The following is a 24,685-nucleotide window of genomic DNA, read 5'->3' on the forward strand; positions in this document are numbered from 1 at the left end:
TTATCACCAGTGCTTTAATGTTGTTCGGTCAAAATCCTGGAGCTCCCCAACTGTATTGATGGAGCACCTCCACCACATGGATTGCAAAGGTTCAAGAAGAAGGTTCTTCGCCATATCTCAATGGCAACTAGAGAGGGCATTAAATGCCCGCCTTGCCCACATCCTGAAAAATGATATAACCTCTGGAACTTATAAATATGGAAAACTTCAAACGCCCTCACTCTTCCCTCTCCCTTACAATCACCAAGATTTTAAAATCCAAACTTGAAGAAGAATCATATGAACTCAAAACACTAAGAGCACAATCCAACGGCCACGCTGCACCCAAAAAGCAGCTCGCAGCTCGTAGCTGTTGAAAGCTGGGAGACCCCGCTCCCGGGATCTACCAGGTTCACCACGTCTTGTGAGGTCCAACGAGATCTCACGAGACGTTGCGCTGTGAATCCCGGCCACAATGGGTGCGATCACGTTTTAGCAAATCTGCACATTAGAGCTAATGTGCAGATTCCCGAGGTACCTGAGGCTTTGGGGTTCAATCCCTTCGCCTCAGGCCTCAGGCAAGCGCTGTTCAGCACTCCCATATTGCGTTCGGGCTGGGGGTTGTTTTGGGGGCTTTGGAGATCAGGACACCATTTTTAAATGGCGTCCAGATCTCTCGTTACAATGGGGAGTTCCGGCGAGCAAAGCTCCCCAGTGTACAAAATGGGGGCTATGTGCGGCCTCAGCCGCGTGTTCACCGTTCAGGCCCCTTACTCAACTGTGAGTGCCGGAAAACACGCAGCTAAATGTGCTCGCTAGGGGACATTGTTCCCTTTTGGGAGAATCGGGCCCTAACTCGGTTTCTCTCTCCACAGATGCAGCCAGACCTGCTAAATTATTCCAGCATTTTCTAGGTTTATTTTAGATTTCCAACATCTGCAGCAATTTTGTTTTCATCATCAATGCATTGCTTGATTTAACTCATATTTTCCCCTGCACTCTTCAGCCTTGATGGCATCACACTTTGTGGACCTTTATTAGATCCTCAATTAAAAAATACAAAAAAAGATCCCATTTGCACAAAGGAATCCTTTGAAGCATTATGAAGTTCCTATGGCAACATGCATAACAGATTACCAGTGTAAGCAACAAAAGACCTTCTAAGTTTCTAAGCTGATGTTGATATATTCTAGTTAACACTCACTCTTTGCTTTCATGAGCATTTGGTTGTGGTACTGGGTCAGTTAGTCTCATCTCAAATTCATTACAGCGCAATGGAACCTCCCGGTAATGGCTGATCAGGGTATAGAGGCTGTCGAAGACCAGGTTGTCAGTCAGGTAGAACTTGGTGGTGCCAGCTTCTTGCCTGGAATGGATGCGGCAGTGTTGAACCCGCCCAGATCTCCTGTGCAAATGGAATAAATAAGTAAGATCAAAATCAATTATTCGTGGAGCACAAGTAAAATTGTTATAAAATATCCAGGGTGTAAGTAATTTCCTGGACCTGGTTTTTGCTCAGAATATTAACCCTACCCAAAGATCATTCTCCAATTGCACAACAGAATAACAAAACACAGGTGTGCATCTCAGGTTCCACATACACTAAGCTCGTAATTCCAAACACACCATTATTTAGATTTGCCCAATGGAGGCGAGGCAATGCTTCACAAAAGGAAAGAAGAGGAAGGTGGTTGTGATGTTGGCTGTCAGTACACTCAGCGTCAGGACATTGCTGCAGGAAATTCTCAGGGTGTATCCAAGACCCAACCCATCTTCAGCAACCAACAGAAAATCAGAAGTGGGGATGTTCGCTGATGATTACACAGTGCTCAGCACTATTCGCAACATCATGGGTATTGAACAAGTTCCTGTCCACGTGCAGGAAGACCTGGATAAGTGACAAGTAACATTCATCATCATCGTCACAAGACAAAAATCTAACCATCTTTCCTTGACATTCAACAGCATTACCATCACTGAATCCCCCACTACCAACATCCTGGAAGTTACCATTGACCAGAAACTGAACTGGACCAGCCATATAAATACAGGACTACAAGACAAGGTCAGATGTTGGGAATTCTGCAGAGAGTAACTCACCTCCTGACTTCTCAATACTTTTCACTGTATACTAATACATGTGACAATAATAAATCAAAGCAAATCAAACCCTGTCGACCATCTTCAAGGCAGTAGTGAAAAGCATGATGGTATGACATCCACTTGCCTGGACGAGTGCAGCTCCAGAAACACTCAAGAAGCTCAGCGCCTCTCAAGATAAAACAGCCCACTTGATCGGCATCCCATCCACCACCTTAAATGTTCACTCCCTCCACCACCAGTGCACAGTGACAGCAGCCTACACCATCTACAAATGCACCGCAGCAACGCACCTAGGCTTCTTCGACAGCACATTCCAAGCAGCCAACCTCGACAACCTAGAGGAACAAGGGCAGCAGACGCACGAGAACACCACCATCTGCAAGTCCCCCTCCAAGTCACACACCATTCTGACTTGGACCAACAGTTCCTTCACAGTTGCTAGGTCAAACTCTTGGAACTCTCGTAATAGCTCTGTGGGTGTAGTAGCAATTCAAACATAAGAACATAAGAACTAGGAGCAGGAGTAGGCCATCTGGCGCCTCGAGCCTGCTCCGCCATTCAATTAGATCATGGCTGATCTTTTGTGGACTCAGCTCCACTTTCCGGCCTGAACACCATAACCCTTAATTCCTTTATTCTTCAAAAAACTATCTATCTTTACCTTAAAAACATGTAATGAAGGAGCCTCAACTGCTTCACTGGGCAAGGAATTCCATAGATTCACAACCCTTTGGGTGAAGAAGTTCCTCCTAAACTCAGTCCTAAATCTACTTCCCCTTATTTTGAGGCTATGTCCGCCACCTTAAGGGCGTTTAGGGATGGACATTAAATGTTGGCCTTGCTGGTGATGTCCATATCTCAGGAGGAGAACCAAAAACAAGTGCCCTTTGTCCCATTGTAACTGTGTAACCCATAGTCGAGTGATCCAGCCGAATCTCACTTTCCAGCCCTTGGTTAGCCTTGTAGGTTACAGCATTTCAAATGTACACTGAAATATAATTTTAAATGAGATGAGGGTTCCTACCTCTAACATTCTTTCAGTCAATAAGATCCAAACCCTCAATTGCTCTCTGGGTGATAAAGATTATTCCTTATTTCTCCTCTAATCCTTCTGCCAATTATTTAAATCAATGCCCTAGCTTATTGACATCTGTTCCAAGAGAAATTGATCCTGCCTATTGATTCCATCTTGGCTCCTCATACTGTATACACCTCAAATAAATCACCCCTCAGCCTCTGCTGTTCTAAAGAAAATAACCTCACACTTTCCTTCTGGCTAAAATTCTTAATTCCTGTAAGAAGTCTTACACCAGGTTATAGTCCAACAGGTTTGTTTCAAATCACTAGCTTTAGGAGCAGTGCTCCGAAAGCTAGTGATTTGAAACAAACCTGTTGGCCTTTAACTTGGTGTTGTAAGACTTCTTACTATGCTCACCCCAGTCCAACGGCAGCATCTCCACATCATTCTTAATTCTTGGCAGCATCCACCTACATGTCCACTACATCATCTCCACTGTGATCATGTACTTCCTGTAATGTAGTAATGGGAACTGGGTGAAATACTCTAGCTGTGATCTAATTAATATTTCACTCAGTTGTGGCATAATCTCTTTGCTCTCATTTATATACTTCTGCTATTAAAAGAAAGTACACCATATGACTTCTTAGCCACCTATATCTATCCTACTGCCTTCAAAGGTCATGGAAATGCACTCCAAAGTTCCTCTGCTCCTCGACACATCTCAGTAAGCTACCATTTATTGTGTATTCCCTTGCCTTTTTTGTCATGCCCAAAGATATTGGGCACGATCAAATGGCCTGGTCGCGCTGACTCCGGCACGACGAGGCCGATAAATCTCATGAGAGGCCGCTCACCTAAGTGAGGCCTCGGTGTGGCGTTCCTTGCTGATGCCCAAAAGTGAAGCAGAGTCCCGTTTAATAGCGGGGTTGGTCTCGATGCTGCAAGTGCCGGGAAATATCCTGCTAAATACACCCAAAACGGGCTCTGTTTCATTTCCATCAAAACACACCCATTATCTCACACTTCTCTGCCTCAAATCCATTTGCCACTTTACTGTTCATTTTCATTCCGCTGATGTCTTTCTGCAGTCTAAAGCTTTCTTTCTTACTGTCAACCGTGCAACCAATTTTTGAATCAACCGCAAACGTCTTAATCATGATCCCTACATTTAAATGGAAACCATTTATATCCAGCTGCATTGATTTCACAGACAGTCATTCACATTTCACCTCTGAAGTTCAGCTCTTCTCACCATGTTTGGGCCAAGATTGTAGGAGCCAAGTGCCCTTGCAGGAAACTAAACTGAGGGTTAGCAAGCAGGTTGTTATCTAAGTGTTGTTTGATAGCACTGACAACGGCATTTTCCATCACTTTTCTGATGATCTGTCTTTGACATTCAATGGCATTACAACCACCGCATCTCCCACAATCGCCACTCTGGGGTTACCATTGACCAGAAACTTAACTGGACCAGCCCGAGAAATACCATGGCTACAAGACCAGGTCAGAGGCTTGTAATCTTGTGGCAGGTAACTCACCTCTTGACTTCCACGATGCTGTCCACCATCTGCACGACACAGGTCAGGAATTTTTGCCTGGATGAGTGCTGCTCCAACAACACTAAAAAAGCTTGACATTGTTTTTTATTCGTTCATGGGATGTGGGCATCGCTGGTCTGGGCCAGCTCTTATTGCCCATCCCTGAGGGCATTTAAGAGCCAACCACATTGCTGTGAATCTGGAGTCACATGCAGGCCAGACCAGGTAAGGACAACAAATTTCCCTCACTAAAGGACATTAATGAACAATCAACGATGGTTTCATGTTCACCTTTAGATTTTGAATGAAATTTTTTTTACAATTGAATTCAAATTTCACCATCTGCCATGGCAGGGCTCGAACCTGGGTTCTCAGGGCATGACTCTGGATCTCTGGATTACTAGTCTAGTGACAGTATCATGACACCACTGCCTTCTGTCATTGAGGACAACGAAGCCCGCTTCTTTAATTGGCACCCATCCACAATCATTTACTCCCTCTATCACTGGCACACAATGGAATCAGTGTGTGCCAGCTACAAGATGCACTGCAGGAACTTACTGAGGCTCCTTAGGCAGCATCTTCCAGTCACACGACGTCTACCATCTAGAAGGACAAGACCAGCAGATACCTCTGAACATCATCACCTAAGGGTTCCCCTCCATGCCACAATGTCCTGAGTCAGAAATATATCATCATTCCTTCATTGTCACTGGGTCAAAATGCTGGAACTATCTCACTAACAGCACGGTGGGCATACTTACACCACGTGGATTCCAGCGGTTCAAAAAGGCAGCACACCACCTCCTCAAGGGCAAATAGAGATAGGAAATAAACTCTGGCCTAGCCAGCAATGCCCACATTGAACGAATGAATAAAAAAATGAATAGACTGATGTGGTGACAATTTTACGAGTTGGATTGTCCTACTTTTTGCTGACAGGACATATCTGGGCAATTTCCCACATTGCTGGGTAATTCCAGTGTTGCAACATTCTACACACATTATAACGAGGGCTTCTGGTTCTGCAGCCTCAATGTTTCTAGTTTTCCACACTCTCTATGAACTCAGGGTATCTTGCGACTGAGAATTATAAGTGTCAGCTGGTACCCACATCAGCTGTGGTGGACAGAAGTAAAGATAATCTGAGCCTTGACAGTGGGGAGAGCTCCACTGGCAGTTTCTGCTGCCCTGAAATATTGGTCGGGATTTTCTGGGCCCGTTGTCGCGGGACCTGCCACCGGAGATGCGGCGGAACCAGACGATCCCAGCGGTGGATGGAACCAGACACTCTGCCCCTTTTTGTGCACTGATTTTCTTTTTACTGCTATTGTACCTATTTAGATCTGGACGCATTTCCTCTGACTGGGTCAGACCACCAGTATCCCCTACAGCCTTTACTCATTGAAAGGGGTTACCCATCGAGTAGATCAGCATTCGCCTATGGACACACCTTCTCTTGGGTTTACACCAATCATTAGCATAATAAATAGACCAATGGGCTGACCTTGGATAAATACCGCTGGAGGCGGAATGTTTGTTATTTGGTGTAAAGTGGCAATACCTCACTGCATGGAAAATCCTTGGCACAGTCTGTTTGCAGAATTGAATTATCCAAATCTTATCGACTTGAGCCTTGTGTGGCTTCACACCTAAGTACTACCTACCAGAAAGACAGGGTGTAATCACCCACAAATGTCTCGCTCTCCCGCACAAGGAAGGTGCCATCCTTTCCGCCGGTCTCTGTGCAGTACTCGTGGAGAAGCTTCTCGGCTATCTGACGACCATCTCGGCCACCACCGAGCTTCCCGTGGAACCACTTCTCGCTGAAGTGCAGATCGTTGTTGTTGAATTCCTGCTGAGAAGTGCAAAGTGGGGCCACGTGTAACCATCTGATACCAGGCCTGACAACAAAAACCTCAAAAGGTGTGACCCAGGGCAGTGCCACTCGCTAACTATTGGTGGAGGGCCACAAAAATCTCACCAACGTCCATGCGAGCGTGGTTCTCTGCAACGCTGCAGCACAGAGTGATTGATTGCAGATTGTGTGAGCAATCAGAGGCACTGTCAGACCACTGCTGGTTAGTACTTTGTAATAGAAAGGAAAACAAAACCTTGGACCAACATGTTTTAAACTGCTTAAAATTTAAATGGCCCCTTCACACAGTATAGATGCTAGAATGATCTTCTTACATTTCTGGAATGTCCCCCCCCGTGAGCGTGGGTTTCCTCCAGGTGCTCAGCTTTCCTCCCGCAATCCAAAGATGTGCAGATAGGTGGATTGGCCGTGGTAAAGTTGCCCCTTAGTGTTCAAAAGATGTGCACGTTAAGTGGGGTTACAGGGATAGGGTGGGGAGAGTGGGCCACAAAGGTCGGTGCTGACTCGATGGGCCGAGTGGCCTCCTTCTGCACTGGCTATTGGCATCATCAGGACCCCCTTGGAATAGTGCCTGGTACCTTTCCAGAAAAATTGCATTAGCTTCAGATGAAGGAAATGGGGGAAAAAAAAACAATAAACCGTTAAGATTGAAGTTTCCTTGGTAGTTGAGTGAGTAATTTCACCATTCCAAGCCCTGCAGGCTGGAAGATCCCAGATTCCAGTTCTGGCCTGTGCTATGATAGCCGATTACAGAGAAAGGAGTCTACAGTTGGCTTTCGCAATTCGGCAAGAGAAGGGGGAAGCCAGAAACACTCATCGCCATTGAATGGCTTCTTCAGAGAACATATGCATGGGCAGGTCTCTGATGAGGGTAGAGATCAGGCTTCACTATGATGTTCTGCCTAGCGTTCACCTTCCACCTCAGGAGTGCTCACTAAGATGAAATATAGCTGTATCCCAGAGTGAGTTAGTACCGGAGAGGAAGAAGGATTAAAAATAATGGTGGGTACCTCTTTCTGTTCTTCTTCCTCTTCATCCTCATTGTTCTGGCACCTGGATGTTTCCTCAGAGTAATAGATCTTATTACTAGTCAGGACAAAGTAATGTGGGCTCCAGTTCTGCAAAGAATGAGGAAAAAAAAATACTCAGATCCTCACCTTCCCAGCTTTTGAACTTAGCGGTTATGCTGGCCTCAGGTTTATCAACTCCTCTTCTGCATTCCAGTATTTACATGAAACCCCTTAAGAATGAGGAATATGCAGTAACTACAATTCAAACACCCTCGGGTCTGGTTTTCCTTTTTACAGTGAGTCAGTACACAGCAGTCAGTATAGAGTGAGTGAGTATAGAGCGAGTCAGTACACAGCAGTCAGTATAGAGTGAGTCAGTATAGAGCGAGTCAGTACACAGCGAGTCAGTACACAGCAGTCAGTATAGAGCGAGTGAGTACAGAGCGAGTGAGTACAGAGTGAGTCAGTACACAGCAGTCAGTATAGAGCGAGTGAGTATAGAGCGAGTCAGTACACAGCGAGTGAGTATAGAGCGAGTCAGTACACAGCAGTCAGTATAGAGCGAGTGAGTATAGAGCGAGTCAGTACACAGCAGTCAGTATAGAGCGAGTGAGTACAGAGCGAGTGAGTATAGAGCGAGTCAGTACACAGCGAGTCAGTATAGAGCGAGTGAGTATAGAGCGAGTCAGTACACAGCGAGTCAGTATAGAGCGAGTGAGTACAGAGCGAGTGAGTATAGAGCGTGTCAGTACACAGCGAGTCAGTATAGAGCGAGTGAGTACAGAGCGAGTCAGTATAGAGCGAGTCAGTACACAGCGAGTCAGTATAGAGCGAGTGAGTATAGAGCGAGTCAGTATAGAGCGAGTCAGTACACAGCGAGTCAGTATAGAGCGAGTGAGTACAGAGCGAGTCAGTACACAGCAGTCAGTATAGAGCGAGTGAGTATAGAGCGAGTCAGTACACAGCGAGTCAGTACACAGCGAGTCAGTATAGAGCGAGTCAGTACACAGCGAGTCAGTATAGAGCGAGTCAGTACACAGCGAGTCAGTATAGAGCGAGTCAGTATAGAGCGAGTCAGTACACAGCAGTCAGTATAGAGCGAGTCAGTATAGAGCGAGTCAGTACACAGCAGTCAGTATAGAGCGAGTGAGTATAGAGCGAGTCAGTATAGAGCGAGTCAGTACACAGCAGTCAGTATAGAGCGAGTCAGTATAGAGCGAGTCAGTACACAGCAGTCAGTATAGAGCGAGTGAGTATAGAGCGAGTCAGTATAGAGCGAGTCAGTACACAGCAGTCAGTATAGAGCGAGTGAGTATAGAGCGAGTCAGTATAGAGCGAGTCAGTATAGAGCGAGTGAGTACAGAGCGAGTGAGTATAGAGCGAGTGAGTATAGAGCGAGTCAGTACACAGTGAGTCAGTACACAGCGAGTCAGTATAGAGCGAGTCAGTATAGAGCGAGTCAGTATAGAGCGAGTGAGTATAGAGCGAGTGAGTATAGAGCGAGTCAGTATAGAGCGAGTGAGTATAGAGCGAGTCAGTACACAGCGAGTCAGTACACAGCAGTCAGTACACAGCAGTCAGTATAGAGCGAGTCAGTACACAGCGAGTCAGTACACAGCGGTCAGTATAGAGCGAGTCAGTACACAGCGAGTCAGTACACAGCGAGTCAGTATAGAGCGAGTGAGTATAGAGCGAGTCAGTATAGAGCGAGTCAGTACACAGCAGTCAGTATAGAGCGAGTCAGTATAGAGCGAGTCAGTATAGAGCGAGTCAGTACACAGCAGTCAGTATAGAGCGAGTCAGTATAGAGCGAGTCAGTACACAGCAGTCAGTATAGAGCGAGTGAGTATAGAGCGAGTCAGTATAGAGCGAGTGAGTACAGAGCGAGTGAGTACACAGCGAGTCAGTACACAGCAGTCAGTATAGAGCGAGTCAGTACACAGCGAGTCAGTACACAGCGGTCAGTATAGAGCGAGTCAGTACACAGCGGTCAGTATAGAGCGAGTCAGTACACAGCGAGTCAGTACACAGCGGTCAGTATAGAGCGAGTCAGTACACAGCGAGTCAGTACACAGCGAGTCAGTATAGAGCGAGTGAGTATAGAGCGAGTCAGTATAGAGCGAGTCAGTACACAGCAGTCAGTATAGAGCGAGTCAGTATAGAGCGAGTCAGTATAGAGCGAGTCAGTACACAGCAGTCAGTATAGAGCGAGTCAGTATAGAGCGAGTCAGTACACAGCAGTCAGTATAGAGCGAGTGAGTATAGAGCGAGTCAGTATAGAGCGAGTCAGTACACAGCAGTCAGTATAGAGCGAGTCAGTATAGAGCGAGTCAGTACACAGCAGTCAGTATAGAGCGAGTGAGTATAGAGCGAGTCAGTATAGAGCGAGTCAGTACACAGCAGTCAGTATAGAGCGAGTGAGTATAGAGCGAGTGAGTATAGAGCGAGTGAGTATAGAGCGAGTCAGTACACAGCGAGTCAGTACACAGCGAGTCAGTATAGAGCGAGTCAGTATAGAGCGAGTGAGTATAGAGCGAGTGAGTATAGAGCGAGTCAGTATAGAGCGAGTCAGTATAGAGCGAGTGAGTATAGAGCGAGTCAGTACACAGCGAGTCAGTACACAGCAGTCAGTACACAGCAGTCAGTACACAGCAGTCAGTATAGAGCGAGTCAGTATAGAGCGAGTCAGTACACAGCGAGTCAGTATAGAGCGAGTCAGTATAGAGCGAGTGAGTATAGAGCGAGTCAGTATAGAGCGAGTCAGTACACAGCAGTCAGTACACAGCAGTCAGTATAGAGCGAGTCAGTACACAGCGAGTCAGTACACAGCGGTCAGTATAGAGCGAGTCAGTACACAGCGAGTCAGTACACAGCGAGTCAGTATAGAGCGAGTGAGTATAGAGCGAGTCAGTATAGAGCGAGTCAGTACACAGCAGTCAGTATAGAGCGAGTCAGTATAGAGCGAGTTAGTACACAGCAGTCAGTATAGAGCGAGTGAGTATAGAGCGAGTCAGTACACAGCAGTCAGTATAGAGCGAGTCAGTACACAGCGAGTCAGTACACAGCGAGTCAGTATAGAGCGAGTCAGTACACAGCGAGTCAGTACACAGCGAGTCAGTACACAGCGAGTCAGTACACAGCGAGTCAGTACACAGCAGTCAGTATAGAGCGAGTGAGTATAGAGCGAGTCAGTACACAGCGAGTCAGTACACAGCGAGTGAGTACAGAGCGAGTCAGTATAGAGCGAGTCAGTACACAGCGAGTCAGTACACAGCGAGTCAGTATACAGCAGTCAGTACACAGCGAGTCAGTACACAGCGAGTCAGTATAGAGCGAGTCAGTACACAGCGAGTCAGTACACAGCGAGTCAGTATAGAGCGAGTCAGTACACAGCAGTCAGTATAGAGCGAGTGAGTATAGAGCGAGTCAGTACACAGCGAGTCAGTACACAGCAGTCAGTACACAGCGAGTCAGTACACAGCGAGTCAGTACACAGCGAGTCAGTATAGAGCGAGTCAGTATAGAGCGAGTCAGTACACAGCAGTCAGTATAGAGCGAGTGAGTATAGAGCGAGTCAGTACACAGCGAGTCAGTACACAGCGGTCAGTATAGAGCGAGTCAGTACACAGCGAGTCAGTATATAGGGGAGCAGTCCACTAGAAATACATTTCTCATGATTTCCCATGCATTCAGTGAGCTGCTTCTGTCCAATCAACAATCTCATGCATCCAGACACTAATGTATTTATTTGTCTCTATTATGCTGCCAGATAGTTGTTCTAACTATACTTTTCATTAATTTATTTAATGTGCTGTAGGCCTGACCTGATTTATCCTGAAGTTCTAGATTCTCCTCGTCTATCTGCATTAATTCATTTATATTTCTGTGGGATTTCTCCCCTGAACCTTGCTGTTTTGAACCCCTCTAACCGTTCCTCAGAGCTCATCACTTGAACTTGAGATCACAACGAGGCTTTTCTCCAAACCCTCCCCAAACGATAATGGCCTAATGGTCAGATGAATGTGGGCTGTACATAGCCAAGTTTCCAAAGTTAAATTTTAAAAGCATGAAACTAAGAAATGACCTGTTCTTCCACTGATTCTGTAGAATCAGGTCTATCCATCACAGTGAGTCACAGACAGAAACCCACCACCTTCCTCCAGAAATTGCAAGGGGAAACTCTCTGCCGCTCATTTCGATTATGAAGCGGCATTAGCAGAAACGCTACAGAGGTATGTGACATAGCATCTCGTTTGGAAATCAGGACACATTAGGAAGAAAGGTTGGGCGTCTATCACCTACAACCTTGGGAAGCACGGTAGCATGGTGGTTAGCATAAATGCTTCACAGCTCCAGGGTCCCAGGTTCGATTCCCGGCTGGGTCACTGTCTGTGTGGAGTCTGCACGTCCTCCCCGTGTGTGCGTGGGTTTCCTCCGGGTGCTCCGGTTTCCTCCCACAGTCCAAAGATGTGCGGGTTAGGTGGATTGGCCATGCTAAATTGCCCGTAGTGTCCTAAAAAGTAAGGTTAAGGGGTGGGGGTTGTTGGGGTACGGGTATAGGGTGGATACGTGGGTTTGAGTAGGGTGATCATGGCTCGGCACAACATCGAGGGCCGAAGGGCCTGTTCTGTGCTGTACTGTTCTATGTTCTAACCTCTCATTCTCTGATGTCAATCTGTTTGGTCAATACAACTTTTTCTCCCCAAGCTCGTAACGAGCCATGCTTCACAATCTTATTCCTCCCTATATTCAAATCAAGGTTCATGAAGGAATAGAATAATAGTCATATGAGGCCATTCGGACCATTCAGTCCAAGCCAGCACCTCATGGAGCACACCAGTCAGTCCCACTCTCCTGTTTGATCTCCCGAGCCTGAAAGTTTATTTCCTTCAATTGCCCATCCAGTACCCGTACCCAATTCCCGTACCAGCCTCCCCGGACAGGCGCCGGAATGTGGCAACTAGGGGCTTTTCACAGAAACTTCATTGAAGCCTACTCGTGACAATAAGCGATTTTCATTTTTTCATTTTTCATCCAATTTCCTTTTGAAATAATTAATTGTTTCCACCACCATCACCCCCATGGACAATGAGTTCTAGGTCATTACCATTTACGACATAAAATATTCTTCATACTGCCCCCTACATCTCTTGCTCAAAATCTTAAATCTATGCCACCAAATCAAATCTCTCTTCAGCCTCATTTGCTTCAAGCACAACCTCAACCTTTCCAAACTAACCTTGTAAATAAAATCTGCTCCCTCATTCCTGGGGCCAATCAGGTAAATATACTTTGAACCCTCACAAGGTCATTCATTTCTTTCATCAAGCGAAATCATCAGAACTGGATGTAATACTCGAATTGTGGCCTAAACAGAGCTTTATAAAGGTTCAGCATAAATACCTTCCATGTATTTGTACTTAATGCTTCAATTTATTAAGCCCACGATCCTAGATGCTTTGCTAACCATTCTCTCAATATATCCTTCCCCTTCAAAAATCAATGCACGTGCACCTCCAGAGCCCTCTTTTCATAGATTTCATAGAATTTACAGTGCAGAAGGAGGCCATTCGGCCCATCGAGTCTGCACCGGCTCTTGGAATGAGCACCCTACCCAAGCCCATACCTCCACCCTATACCCATAACCCAGTAACCCCACCTAACACTAAGGGCAATTTGGACCCTGAGGGCAATTTAACCTGGCCAATTCACCTAACCTGCACATCTTTGGACTGTGGGAGGAAACCGGAGCACCCAGAGGAAACCCACGCACACACGGGGAGGATGTGCAGACTCCGCACAGACAGTGACCCAAGCCAGGATTCGAACCTGGGACCCTGGAGCTGTGAAGCATTTGTGCTAACAACTATGCTACCGTGCTGTCCACCACTGTACACTGTTGAGAATTCTGCAGTGCTGCTCCCTATATCTTCTATCAAAATCATCGCCACACATTTCTCTGTGTTAAATTTCATCTGAAACCTGTCTGCCCATTTTGCTAAACTGTTTATGTCCTGTTCGAGGAAATTTGTATCTTTCTCACTGTTTGCCACTCCTCCAAGTTTGGAATCATCGGTACATTTTGAAAGTCATTTATATATAGCCAAAAATTCTCATCACACTGCTCTACCTCATCACTCACCATCATTTCAAAATTGTTGAACCTCTTGCCTTCCTCAATTTCATCCAGCCTTCCCCAATCTTCAAACTTGTAAAATCCAAGCTTGGCCTCAACTAATCACTACTTCGCGATTTATTTTAATTGCACGTTAGGCACTTTGGTTCTTAAACTAAATGTCTCTGTCAGAAAGTCAGTAAATGTGGAATGGGGGGGGGGGGGGGGGGGACACGACGACAGCACTTACATGGTCAATGGGGTCCTCCAAATACAGGATGCCATTTTTAATAGAATTGCTGATGTCATTTTCTGAGTAGCTGGCCGATGAGACCTCTTCGTACAGGTTGCCTTCCACCAGTTTCTTGTGCTTCAAACCAAGAAGAATACAAGTATTATATTTAGGATTTGATTCATTGTCACGTGTACTGAGATACAGTGAAAATTATTGTTCTCTGTACAGTCCAGACAGATCTTTCCATACATCAAAAAACGTAGGACATACATAAATACACAATGTAAATACATAGACACAGGCAATCGGTGAAGCATAGTAGGAGTGTAGTACTACTCAGTAGAGAAGATGTGAGACGAGTTATCAGTTCAGTTCATAAGAGGGTCATTCAGGAGTCTGCTAACAGCGAGGAAGAAGCTGTTTTTGAATTTGTTAGTGCGTGTTCTCAGACTTTTGTACCTCCTGCCGATGGAAAAGTTTGGAAGAGAGGATAACCAGCATGTAAGTGGTCTTTGATTATGCTGCCCGCTTTCACAAGGCAGCAGGAGGTGTAAACAGAGTCAATTGATGGGAGGCGGGTTCACATGATGGACACGGCTGTGTTAACGGCTCTCTGTAGTTTCTTACAGTCTTGAGCTGAGCAGTTGCCATACCAGGCTATGATGCAGCCAGATAGAATGCTTTCTCCGGTGCATCTGTAAAAATTGGCAAGAATCAATGTGGACATGCCGAATTTCCTTAGTTTCCTGAGGAAGTATAGGCGCTGTTGTGCTTTCTTGGTCTTAGTGTCGACATGGATGGACCAGGACAGATTGTTGGTGATATGCATGTCATGGGCCAAGGTTTAGAGAACCCCAAAGTGTATCATGGAGTTCACCTGACACACAACTTTTAATAGATTTTGGTTATGGGGCGCACAAGGGCCCACTCTACAGGTGTGATGCAACAGAGAGCTGAAGTACTTTTAATACAAAACAATTTTATTGTATGAATCCAGTTAATATTTTATAAACACACAGTAAACATTTTTGCAGCTATCAATTCAAATACTTCCCCCAAAGAAAACAGTACTCTATAAGTAACCCTTAATCTTTCCGAGCATCATCCATAAGACAAATACTCTCCTTAACAAAGATAGCAGGTTTTAAATTCTCTACTGAGAACAGTTATCACTTTTAAATTAGCAAGTGATCTGAAGGCATTCTTTTCATACAGAGATCAAAATTACACCTCGTTTGCCTGGATGCAGCTCCAACTCTGAAAACTAAACTAAACACACACTGTAGCTGCCAGCTCAAAAACGAAAGTAAAAACAGACAGACAGCCCAGCTCCACCCACACTCTGACATCACTGCAGCTATTTGATAAACTCCCATTTCTTAAAGGTACATCCACCACAGCTATTTAATAAACACCAAATTCTTAAAGGCACATCCACTACAGCTATTTGATAAACAGCCATTTCTTAAAGGTACTCTCACATGACATGAACACCTAGGAATTTGAAGCTGTCAACCACCTCTACCTCAGCACCATTGATGCAGACAGGGGTGTGTACGATACTTTGCTTCCTTAAATCAATGACTAGCTCCTTAGTTTTTCTGATATTGAGGGAGAGATTCGTCTCTTGTCGTTACAGCACGCCACTAGGTTCTATATCTCCTTCCTGTACGCTGACTCATCATTACATGAGCGTTAACGTGCGAGACAGCATTCCAGATTGGTAAACTGAAGCAGGTGCAGTGCCACAGTGAACTCAATGGATAGTCATTTTTATTACAAAATAAATTCTCACTAAACTGAAAAAACTAAGAAGGCGCCTCGCTGAATGACTGATGTGTATCTCAGTCATATGGAATAGAAGGCCCTCTGACCAGTATATGAGGTTGCTACAGATAGCACCCACTAGGCTTTGGGCAGAATGTCGGCCAGAGGGTTCCTGTTGAAAAGTACACTTGTTCAGACGTCAAGTAAGGGAACGATCAGGATTTGTGCTGACACATCCTATGAAGCAATTCATAGCTTAATTTTGAAGTAATCGGATGCTGCAATTCCATGCAAGGTGCCCTTTCATCTCAGCGCACCCAGTGTAAATTACAGTTTCAGTGGCATCTTCAAGGGAGGCTCGGAGGCCCCAGAGGCCATCTATATAGTTCCTTCATGAGTGCTCAAACTGCTATCACTTTAACCCGGGGATCGAGGCCTAGTTTCGGGAGCCGTTCAGAGGAGGAGGAGCAGTCTCTGGGTGAGTATACAGACCTAACGGTAACTTCCTGTTTTCCACTTTTTTTTCAAAAGTGACATCAGAGGGAAGCTGTGATCTGATTGGTTGATAACCAATCTGCCCCAAATTTAAAACTCGTAAACTTAAATTAAACAAATTAATTAATTAGAGATGGCTGGTCAGGTGATGTGCTTAAGCTGCTTGATGTGGGAGCTGGCAGATCCCATTGCGAGCTGCAGCGACCACATCTGCAGTAAGTGTTGGATGCTCGAAGAACTCCGGCTCAGAGTTGATGAGCTGGAGTCTGAGCTTCACACACTGAGGCACATCCGGGAGGGGGAGGCTTACCTGGACACTTTGTTTCAGGAGGCAGTCACACCTGTCAGAGTAAATAGTTTAAATCCTGCCAATGGCCAGGGACAGCAGGGTGTGACTGCAAGTCAGGCAGGTAAAGGGAACCAGCAGTCAGGAACTCAGGAGCCTCAGCCCTTGACCCTGTCCAACAGGTACGAGGCACTTGCTCCCTGTGTGGATGGCGAACAGGGCTGCAGGAAGGATGAGTCAGCTGACCAAGGCACCATGGTTCAGCAGGCCATTCAAGGGGAGGAAGTAAATAGGCAAGTTGTAGTTGTAGGGGATTCTATTATCAGAGGGATAGATAGTATCCTTTGTGAGCAGGATAGAGGGTCCCGCATGGTATGTTGCCTGCCCGGTGCTAGGGTGCGGGACATCTCTGACCGGCTTGAAAGGATATTGGAGAGGGAGGGAGAGGATCCAGTTGTTGTGGTCCATGTCGGTACCAACAACTTAGGCAAGTCTAGGAAAGATGACCTGTTTAGAGATTATAAAGAGTTAGGATTCAAATTAAAAAACAGGTCCTCAAGGGTCATAATCTCCGGATTACTGCCCGTGCCACGTGCAAATTGGCATAGGGAGGCAAGAATAAGGGAAGTTAACACGTGGCTGAAAGAGTGGTGTGGGAAAGAGGGGTTCCTTTTCATGGGACACTGGCATCAGTTTTGGGACAGGGGGGATCTATACCGTTGGGATGGTCTCCATCTGAACCGAGCTGGGACCAGTGTTCTGGCGAAAAGAGTAAATAGGGTGGTCAATAGGACTTTAAACTAGAGATTGGGGGGGAAGGGAAAGTCAGGGAACCAAGAGGTGAAGGAATCAGTGGGAAGCGTAGCTGCTTAGGATTACAAAAAATCACGAAAAGACAGAGCTCAGGAGAGGTTACGATAGTCCCCATCTCACAAAATATGACACAGTGTATGGAAAGGCTCAGTAAACCAAGGTCCACCACACTAAGAAAACAAAAAGGGACAGTCAATAGGGAACTAAAGGTGCTATATTTAAATGCCCGCAGTGTACGGAACAAGGTAGATGAGCTTGTGGCCCAGATTGTGACTGGCAGGTATGATGTGGTAGGCATCACAGAGACGTGGTTGCAGGGGGTTCAGGACTGGCAGTTAAACATCCAGGGATTTACAACCTATCGAAAAGACAGAGAGGTGGGTAGAGGGGGCGGGGTTGCCTTGTTAATTAGAAATGAAATTAAATCAATAGCACTAAACGACATAGGGTCAGACGATGTGGAGTCTGTGTGGGTAGAGTTGAGGAACCACAAAGGCAAAAAAACCATAATGGGAGTTATGTACAGGCCTCCTGACAGTGGTCAGGACCAGGGGCACAAAATGCACCACGAAATAGAAAGGGCATGTCACAGTGATCATGGGGGACTTCAATATGCAGGTGGACTGGGTAAATAATGTTGCCAGTGGACCCAAAGAAAGGGAATTCATTGAATGTTTACAGGATGGCTTTTTGGAACAGCTTGTGATGGAGCCCACGAGGGAACAGGCTATTCTGGACTTAGTGTTATGTAATGAGCCAGAATTGATAAAAGATCTTAAAGTAAGGGAACACTTAGGAAGCAGTGATCATAATATGGTAGAATTCAGTCTGCAATTTGAAAGAAGGAAGGTAGAATCAGATGTAAAGGTTTTACAGTTAAATAAAGGTAATTACAGGCGCATGAGGGAGGAACTGACGAAAATCGACTGGAAGCAGAGCCTAGTGGGAAAGACAGTAGAACAGCAATGGCAGGAGTTTCTGGGAGTAATTGAGGACACAGTGCAGAGGTTCAGCCCAAAGAAAAGAAAGGTTATCAGAGGGAGGATTAGGCAGCCATGGCTGACAAAGGAAGTCAGGGAATGCATCAAGGCAAAAGAGAGAGCCTATAATGTGGCAAAGAGTAGTGGGAAGTCAGAAGATTGGGAAGGCTACAAAAACAAACAGAGGATAACAAAGAGAGAAATAAGGAAGGAGAGGATCAAATATGAAGGTAGGCTAGCCAGTAACATTAGGAATGATAGTAAAAGTTTCTTTAAATACATTAAAAACAAACGGGAGGCAAAAGTAGACATTGGGCCGCTCCAAAATGACGCTGGTAATCTAGTGATGGAAGACAAGGAAATAGCTGAGGAACTTAATAAGTACTTTGCGTCAGTCTTCACAGTAGAAGACATGAGTAATATCCCAACAATTCAGGAAAGTCAGGGGGCAGAGTTGAATATGGTTGCCATCACAAAGGAGAAGGTGCTAGAGAAACTAAAAGGTCTGAAAATTGATAAATCTCCGGGCCCAGATGGGCTACATCCTAGAGTTCTAAAGGAGATAGCTGAAGAAATAGTGGAGGCGTTAGTTATGATCTTTCAAAAGTCACTGGAATCAGGGAAAGTCCCAGAGGATTGGAAAATCGCTGTTGTAACCCCCCTGTTCAAGAAGGGAACAAGAAAAAAGATGGAAAATTATAGGCCAATTAGCCTAACCTCGGTTGTTGGCAAAATTCTAGAATCCATCGTTAAGGATGAGATTTCTAAATTCTTGGAAGTGCAGGGTCGGATTAGGACAAGTCAGCATGGATTTAGTAAGGGGAGGTCGTGCCTGACAAACCTGTTAGAGTTCTTTGAAGAGATAACAAATAGGTTAGACCAAGGAGAGCCAATGGATGTTATCTATCTTGACTTCCAAAAGGCCTTTGACAAGGTGCCTCACGGGAGACTGCTGAGTAAAATAAGGGCCCATGGTATTCGAGGCAAGGTACTAACATGGATTGACGATTGGCTGTCAGACAGAAGGCAGAGAGTTGGGATAAAAGGTTCTTTTTCGGAATGGCAACCGGTGACAAGTGGTGTCCCGCAGGGTTCAGTGTTGGGGCCACAGCTGTTCTCTTTATATATTAACGATCTAGATGACGGGACTGGGGGCATTCTGGCCAAGTTTGCCGATGATACAAAGATAGGTGGAGGGGCAGGTAGTATTGAGGAGGTGGGGAGGCTGCAGAAAGATTTAGACAGTTTAGGGGAATGGTCCAAGAAGTGGCTGATGAAATTCAACGTGGGCAAGTGCGAGGTCTTGCACTTTGGAAAAAAGAATAGAGGCATGGACTATTTTCTAAACGGTGACAAAATTCATAATGCTAAAGTGCAAAGGGACTTGGGAGTCCTAGTCCAGGATTCTCTAAAGGTAAACTTGCAGGTTGAGTCCGTAATTAAGAAAGCAAATGTAATGTTGTCATTTATCTCAAGAGGCTTGGAATATAAAAGCAGGGATGTACTTCTGAGGCTTTATAAAGCACTAGTTAGGCCCCATTTAGAATACTGTGAGCAATTTTGGGCCCCACACCTCAGGAAGGACATACTGGCACTGGAGCGGGTCCAGCGGAGATTCACACGGATGATCCCAGGAATGGTAGGCCTAACATACGATGAACGTGAGGATCATGGGATTATATTCATTGGAGTTTAGGAGGTTGAGGGGAGATCTAATAGAAACTTACAAGATAATGAATGGCTTGGATAGGATGGACGTAGGGAAGTTGTTTCCATTAGCAGGGGAGACTAGGACGCGGGGGCACAGCCTTAGAATAAAAGGGAGTCACTTTAGAACAGAGATGAGGAGAACTTTCTTCAGCCAGAGAGTGGTAGGTCTGTGGAATTCATTGCCACAGAGGGCGGTGGAGGCCGGGACATTGAGTGTCTTTAAGACAGAAATTGATAAATTCTTGATTTCTCGAGGAATTAAGGGCTATGGGGAGAGAGCGGGTAAATGGAGTTGAAATCAACCATGATTGAATGGTGGAGTGGACTCGATGGGCCGAATGGCCTTACTTCCGCTCCTATATCTTATGGTCTTATGGTCTTATGGCGAGGTTCAGATTGAAGAGTGAGGCATCTTTCAGTAGACAAAGAACTGGGGTTGGAGCATGAGCATACCTTGGAGTTTTATTGATCCCACTGGTACCATTAGATTTATCCAGCTGCAGCTTAGTGCCCGAGTGGATGCAGTGGCTTGCTCTAGCAGCATGCCGGAAGGAACAAGATACTGCTGCTCTCTATCAATAGAATCATAGAATAGAATCCCCACAGTGCAGAAGGAGGTTATTCAGCCCATCGAGTCTGCAGTGACCCTTCGAATGGCACTCTGCCCGTTTGCGAGTGTCCACCCCGCCCCATCCCCGTAATCCCCTCACCAAACCTGTACATCACATTAAGGGGCAATTTATCATGGCCAACCTACTTAACACGCACATCTTTTGAGTGTGGGAGGAAATCCATGCAATCACTGGAAGAAAGTGCAAACTCCACAGTCACCCAAGATCGAAATTGAACCTGGGTCCCTGGTGCAGTGAGGCAGCAGTGCTAATCACTGTGCCACCCATCAGTTCTTCTCTTGATTGCATTTGGCACAGGAAGTAGTGCTAGAAGACCATTTATGGACTTAACTGTCACATGAAACGGGACATGAGGCTCCTATTGCAGCAGCCAAGCAGTGTACTTGTGATTCTTGAGAAGAACAAAGTATGACATAAAAGGCCACCTAATTGAGCAAAGGAGACCTTGTTGATGAAAGGCATTATAGACATATATAAAATGGGATTTCATTAAAATTATGATAGCATGATGGTTATTCCTGGAAAGATTGTAGAAACATACAATAGTAAAATGGAAGTGGAGAACATTCAGTCATCAACTCTGTGTTGGTTCTTGGTTCTCATCATAAAATCACGACAGTGCAGAAGGCCATTTGGTCCATCGAGTCTGCACCGACCCTTTGAAAGGGTACCCTACCGAGGGTAAGGCCCCACCCTATTCCCTTGAAATCCGATTGAAATCGGAGCACCCAGAGGAAACCAACGCACAAATGGGGAGAACATGCAGACACCACACAGACAGTGACCCAAGCCGGGAATCGAACCTGGGACCTTGGAGCTGTGAAGCAATTGTGCTCACCACTATGCTACCGTGCTGCCCAATGGGCTGAATGGACTCCTTCTGCACTGTAGGGATTCTATGCTACAGCAGTTACCAGAAGTCCTGGAGCAGAATTTTTACAGTCCCATGCAGGTGGGGGGGGGGGGGGGGGGGGGGGGGGGGGTCTGCCTGCTCACCCCCTAGCCATATAACCCTAACCTGTCTGCAATTTTAGGTGGGGCCCGAATTGAGGCCTTTAAATGGCCAAATATTGGTCACTTCCTGCCTGAGTCTCAATGTTAAGGCTGACGGGAGGAGCTCAGGGGCAGTGGTTAAGCCCAGCAGGTGAAGACTCTGTTCTCTGCTCTGGCTTCAGGACAAGGGGTTGCCCCCCCCCCTCAGGAATCCCTTTTCCACATACTTTTGTATGGACATTATTCACCTGTCGTGAATGCAAACCAGTGCAAATGAGGCTGAGAATTGAGCATTTTAAATAAATATTAATCTTTCATGAAATGTGGCAGTGCCTGCATTTGTTGCCCATCCCTAATTATTCTTGAACAGAGTGGCTTACTAGGCCATCTGGCTCACAAATGTTCTTCATTTGTGGTTTAATACAGTCGGCTAAACAGCTGGCTTGTAAAGCACAAAAAGGCCAGCAGAGCTGATTCAATTCCCGTACCAGCCTCCCCGAACAGGCGCCAGAATGTGGCGACTAGGGACTTTTCACAGTAACTTCATTGAAGCCTACTTGTGACAATAAGCAATTTTCATTCATTTCACTCAGGGAAGGAAATCTGCCATCCTTACCTGATCTGGTCTACATGCGACTCCAGATCCACACAGCAATGCGGTTGACTCTTAAATGCCCCCCCCCCCCCCCCCCCCTCACTAAAATGGCCTTGCAAAGCCACTCAGTTCAAGGGCAATTAGGGATTGGCAACAAACGCTGACCAAGCCAGCGACACCCACATCCAAAGAATAAACATTTTTAAAAATCTGTCTAATCCGATCTGGAACACTTTCAATGACTTAGCCTCGACTACTGTCTGGTGAAGAGAATGACGAAAAATAATGACCCCAGAAAGAAGAAATTCCTCCTCAACTCCGTCTTAAATGGGAGATCCCTTGTCAGTAAACTGCCCTCCCTAGTTCTGGATTTCTATCAAGGCAATATCCTCTCAGCATCTCCCCTGTACCCCTTCAGAATCTTGCATGTTTCAATGAGATCACCTTTTATTCTTCTAAACTCCCACTAGTATAGGCCAAACCTGCTCAATGTTTCCTTAGTGACCAACTGTTAATGAGTTTCCATCTAACCACTGTTTCTTTTTCTTCTCCTTTCATTTTTGATGATATTCTGCTCTGTGGGCTTACATACGCCAATGTTAGAACAGAAAGAATGGAAGTTGGCCCAAGATGCTTCAGGATCAGCAGCCGCTCAGATATGCTACCTTGTAGAATTGAACATGGAATTGAACAGATCCAAGTGACAGGCAGCAGTCCAGCCACAATAAGTTACTATCTCACCCACCTTTATCAGGATTTTTTTCTTTAGTTGATTGGGCGATGGGAGCTCATCTGCATTGATGTCCACAGGTTTGGTCAGCAACATGTCCCCAAAGACCTTCTTGAAATGAGATGCCATATTTCGCTGCTGCACAACACTGCAATGGTCTTCAATTGAGAGGATTATCGGAAACCTACAAGTTACATATTTGAAATCAGTTACGTCCCCTGTAATACTGGCTGTTGTTGCAATTCCCATACTCACCATAATAAATAAATTTGAGATGCAGACACATTGTTATGAAAAAAGAACTTATAGAGTTTTGTGTCAGCTGGCACTCTTGTCTCTGATATCAAAGCTTGGGGATTCCAGCCCTACTTCAGGACTTAAGTACATTATTGTTATTCGGTGCAGCACTGGGGAAATGCTAGTTTGTCATAGTTCCAGAGGAAGAAAGCACTTTCTCCTTGTTCTGCTCATCACTTATCCCGCAACCAACATCACCGAATAAAGGTGATATGGTTATGGTCTCGTTTGCAATTTTCGGACCTTGCTGTGCATAAGTTGGCTGTCACAATTATTTACATAACACATCAAAAATTGATTTATTAATTGAGTACTTGGATGGCGCGAGGATGTGAGGGTGGCTATAAAAATACATTCCTTTTAATTTTAGTTATCATTTAGCTTCTGCAGTTAGGTGATATTACCATGTCACCTGTGGGGAGCACTCACAGCAGTTACACTGCCTAAAATTGTGACCCTCCCACTTGACTGACAGAGATGGAGGTGTGAGGGGTGTGTGGGGGTGTGATGTGGTGTTGTGTGGTGGGGCGGTTAGTGGTGGTGGAGGCAAGAGAATAAAAGATCTGCTCTTTGCTAATGTTTCATGGCAGCATGGTGGCAGTGGCTCGCACTTCTGTCTCACAGCGCCAGGGACTCGAGTTCAATTCAGGCCTCGAGTAACCGTCTATGTGGAGATTTGCATGTTCTCCCTGTGTCTGCGTGTGTTTCCTCCAGATGCTCAGGTTTCCTCCTACAGTCCAAAGATGTGCAGGTTAGGTGAATTGGCCATGTTAAACTAATCCCTAGTGTCTAGGGATGTGCAGGTTAGATTGCGGGGATAGGGAGGGGTGAACCTAGGTAGAGTGTTCTTTCGGAGGTCAGTGCAGACTCAATGGGCCAAATGACCTCCTTCTGCACTGTAGGGATTCTATGGATTCTTCACAGAATTACATAGGATATATGGCACAGAAACAAACCATTCATCTCAACCTGTCCATGTTGGTGTTTATGGTCCATTCAAGCCAGCTCCTTTCTTATCTAAATCTATCATTGCAACCACTATTTCCTTCTCCCACATATGTTCGTCACGCTTCCCCTTAAACACAACTATATTACTTGCTTCTACTATTCCCTGTTATAGCAATTTCTGCATTCTCTGAATTGCCTATTGGATTTCTTTGTGGCAACCTTATATTGATGGTCTCTGTTTATGCCGTTCTCTACAAGAGAAAACAGTCTCTCTATATTCAAGAGTAACACAATTAGTTTGAGGCGGCCTTTGGAATGAACATTTGAAGCAATTGGTTGAAAACTTATATCGAATGCCTTCCCAAAGTTTTGGAGTAACTTACTCTGAGGTGATGAAGGCATGCTCCTTTATTGTGTACAGCACATCCAGGAATTTGATTTTGGAGGTAAGAGTGTGCCCGTGGTAAATAATCGGAAGATCATCTGGGCCATCCCAACAATCCACTGCAAAACAGATGATCAATCAATCGCAATATGGATTCATTCAAATAAGCCTTTG

General features: G+C 45.5%; 1 protein-coding gene across 2 annotated transcripts in view; it reads right to left on the minus strand.

The window, feature by feature from the left end:
- Positions 1-24,685, minus strand: part of LOC119972316 (1-phosphatidylinositol 4,5-bisphosphate phosphodiesterase gamma-1-like) — a 296,119-nt gene that overhangs the window by 65,325 nt on the left and 206,109 nt on the right. Inside the window, exons 12-17 of one of the 2 annotated variants that reach the window (XM_038808825.1) lie at positions 24,510-24,630; positions 22,897-23,065; positions 13,896-14,015; positions 7,531-7,638; positions 6,309-6,496; positions 1,184-1,384 (exon numbers count right to left, since the gene is read on the minus strand). In XM_038808825.1, coding sequence (XP_038664753.1) covers positions 1,184-1,384; positions 6,309-6,496; positions 7,531-7,638; positions 13,896-14,015; positions 22,897-23,065; positions 24,510-24,630 — 907 coding nt within the window. Of the gene's footprint in view, positions 1-1,183; positions 1,385-6,308; positions 6,500-7,530; positions 7,639-13,895; positions 14,016-22,896; positions 23,066-24,509; positions 24,631-24,685 lie in introns of both variants that reach the window. The other variant, XM_038808824.1, reaches the window with a different exon arrangement.

Source organism: Scyliorhinus canicula, chromosome 10 (genome assembly GCF_902713615.1).
Source record: "Scyliorhinus canicula chromosome 10, sScyCan1.1, whole genome shotgun sequence".
Classification (NCBI taxonomy): domain Eukaryota; kingdom Metazoa; phylum Chordata; class Chondrichthyes; order Carcharhiniformes; family Scyliorhinidae; genus Scyliorhinus; species Scyliorhinus canicula.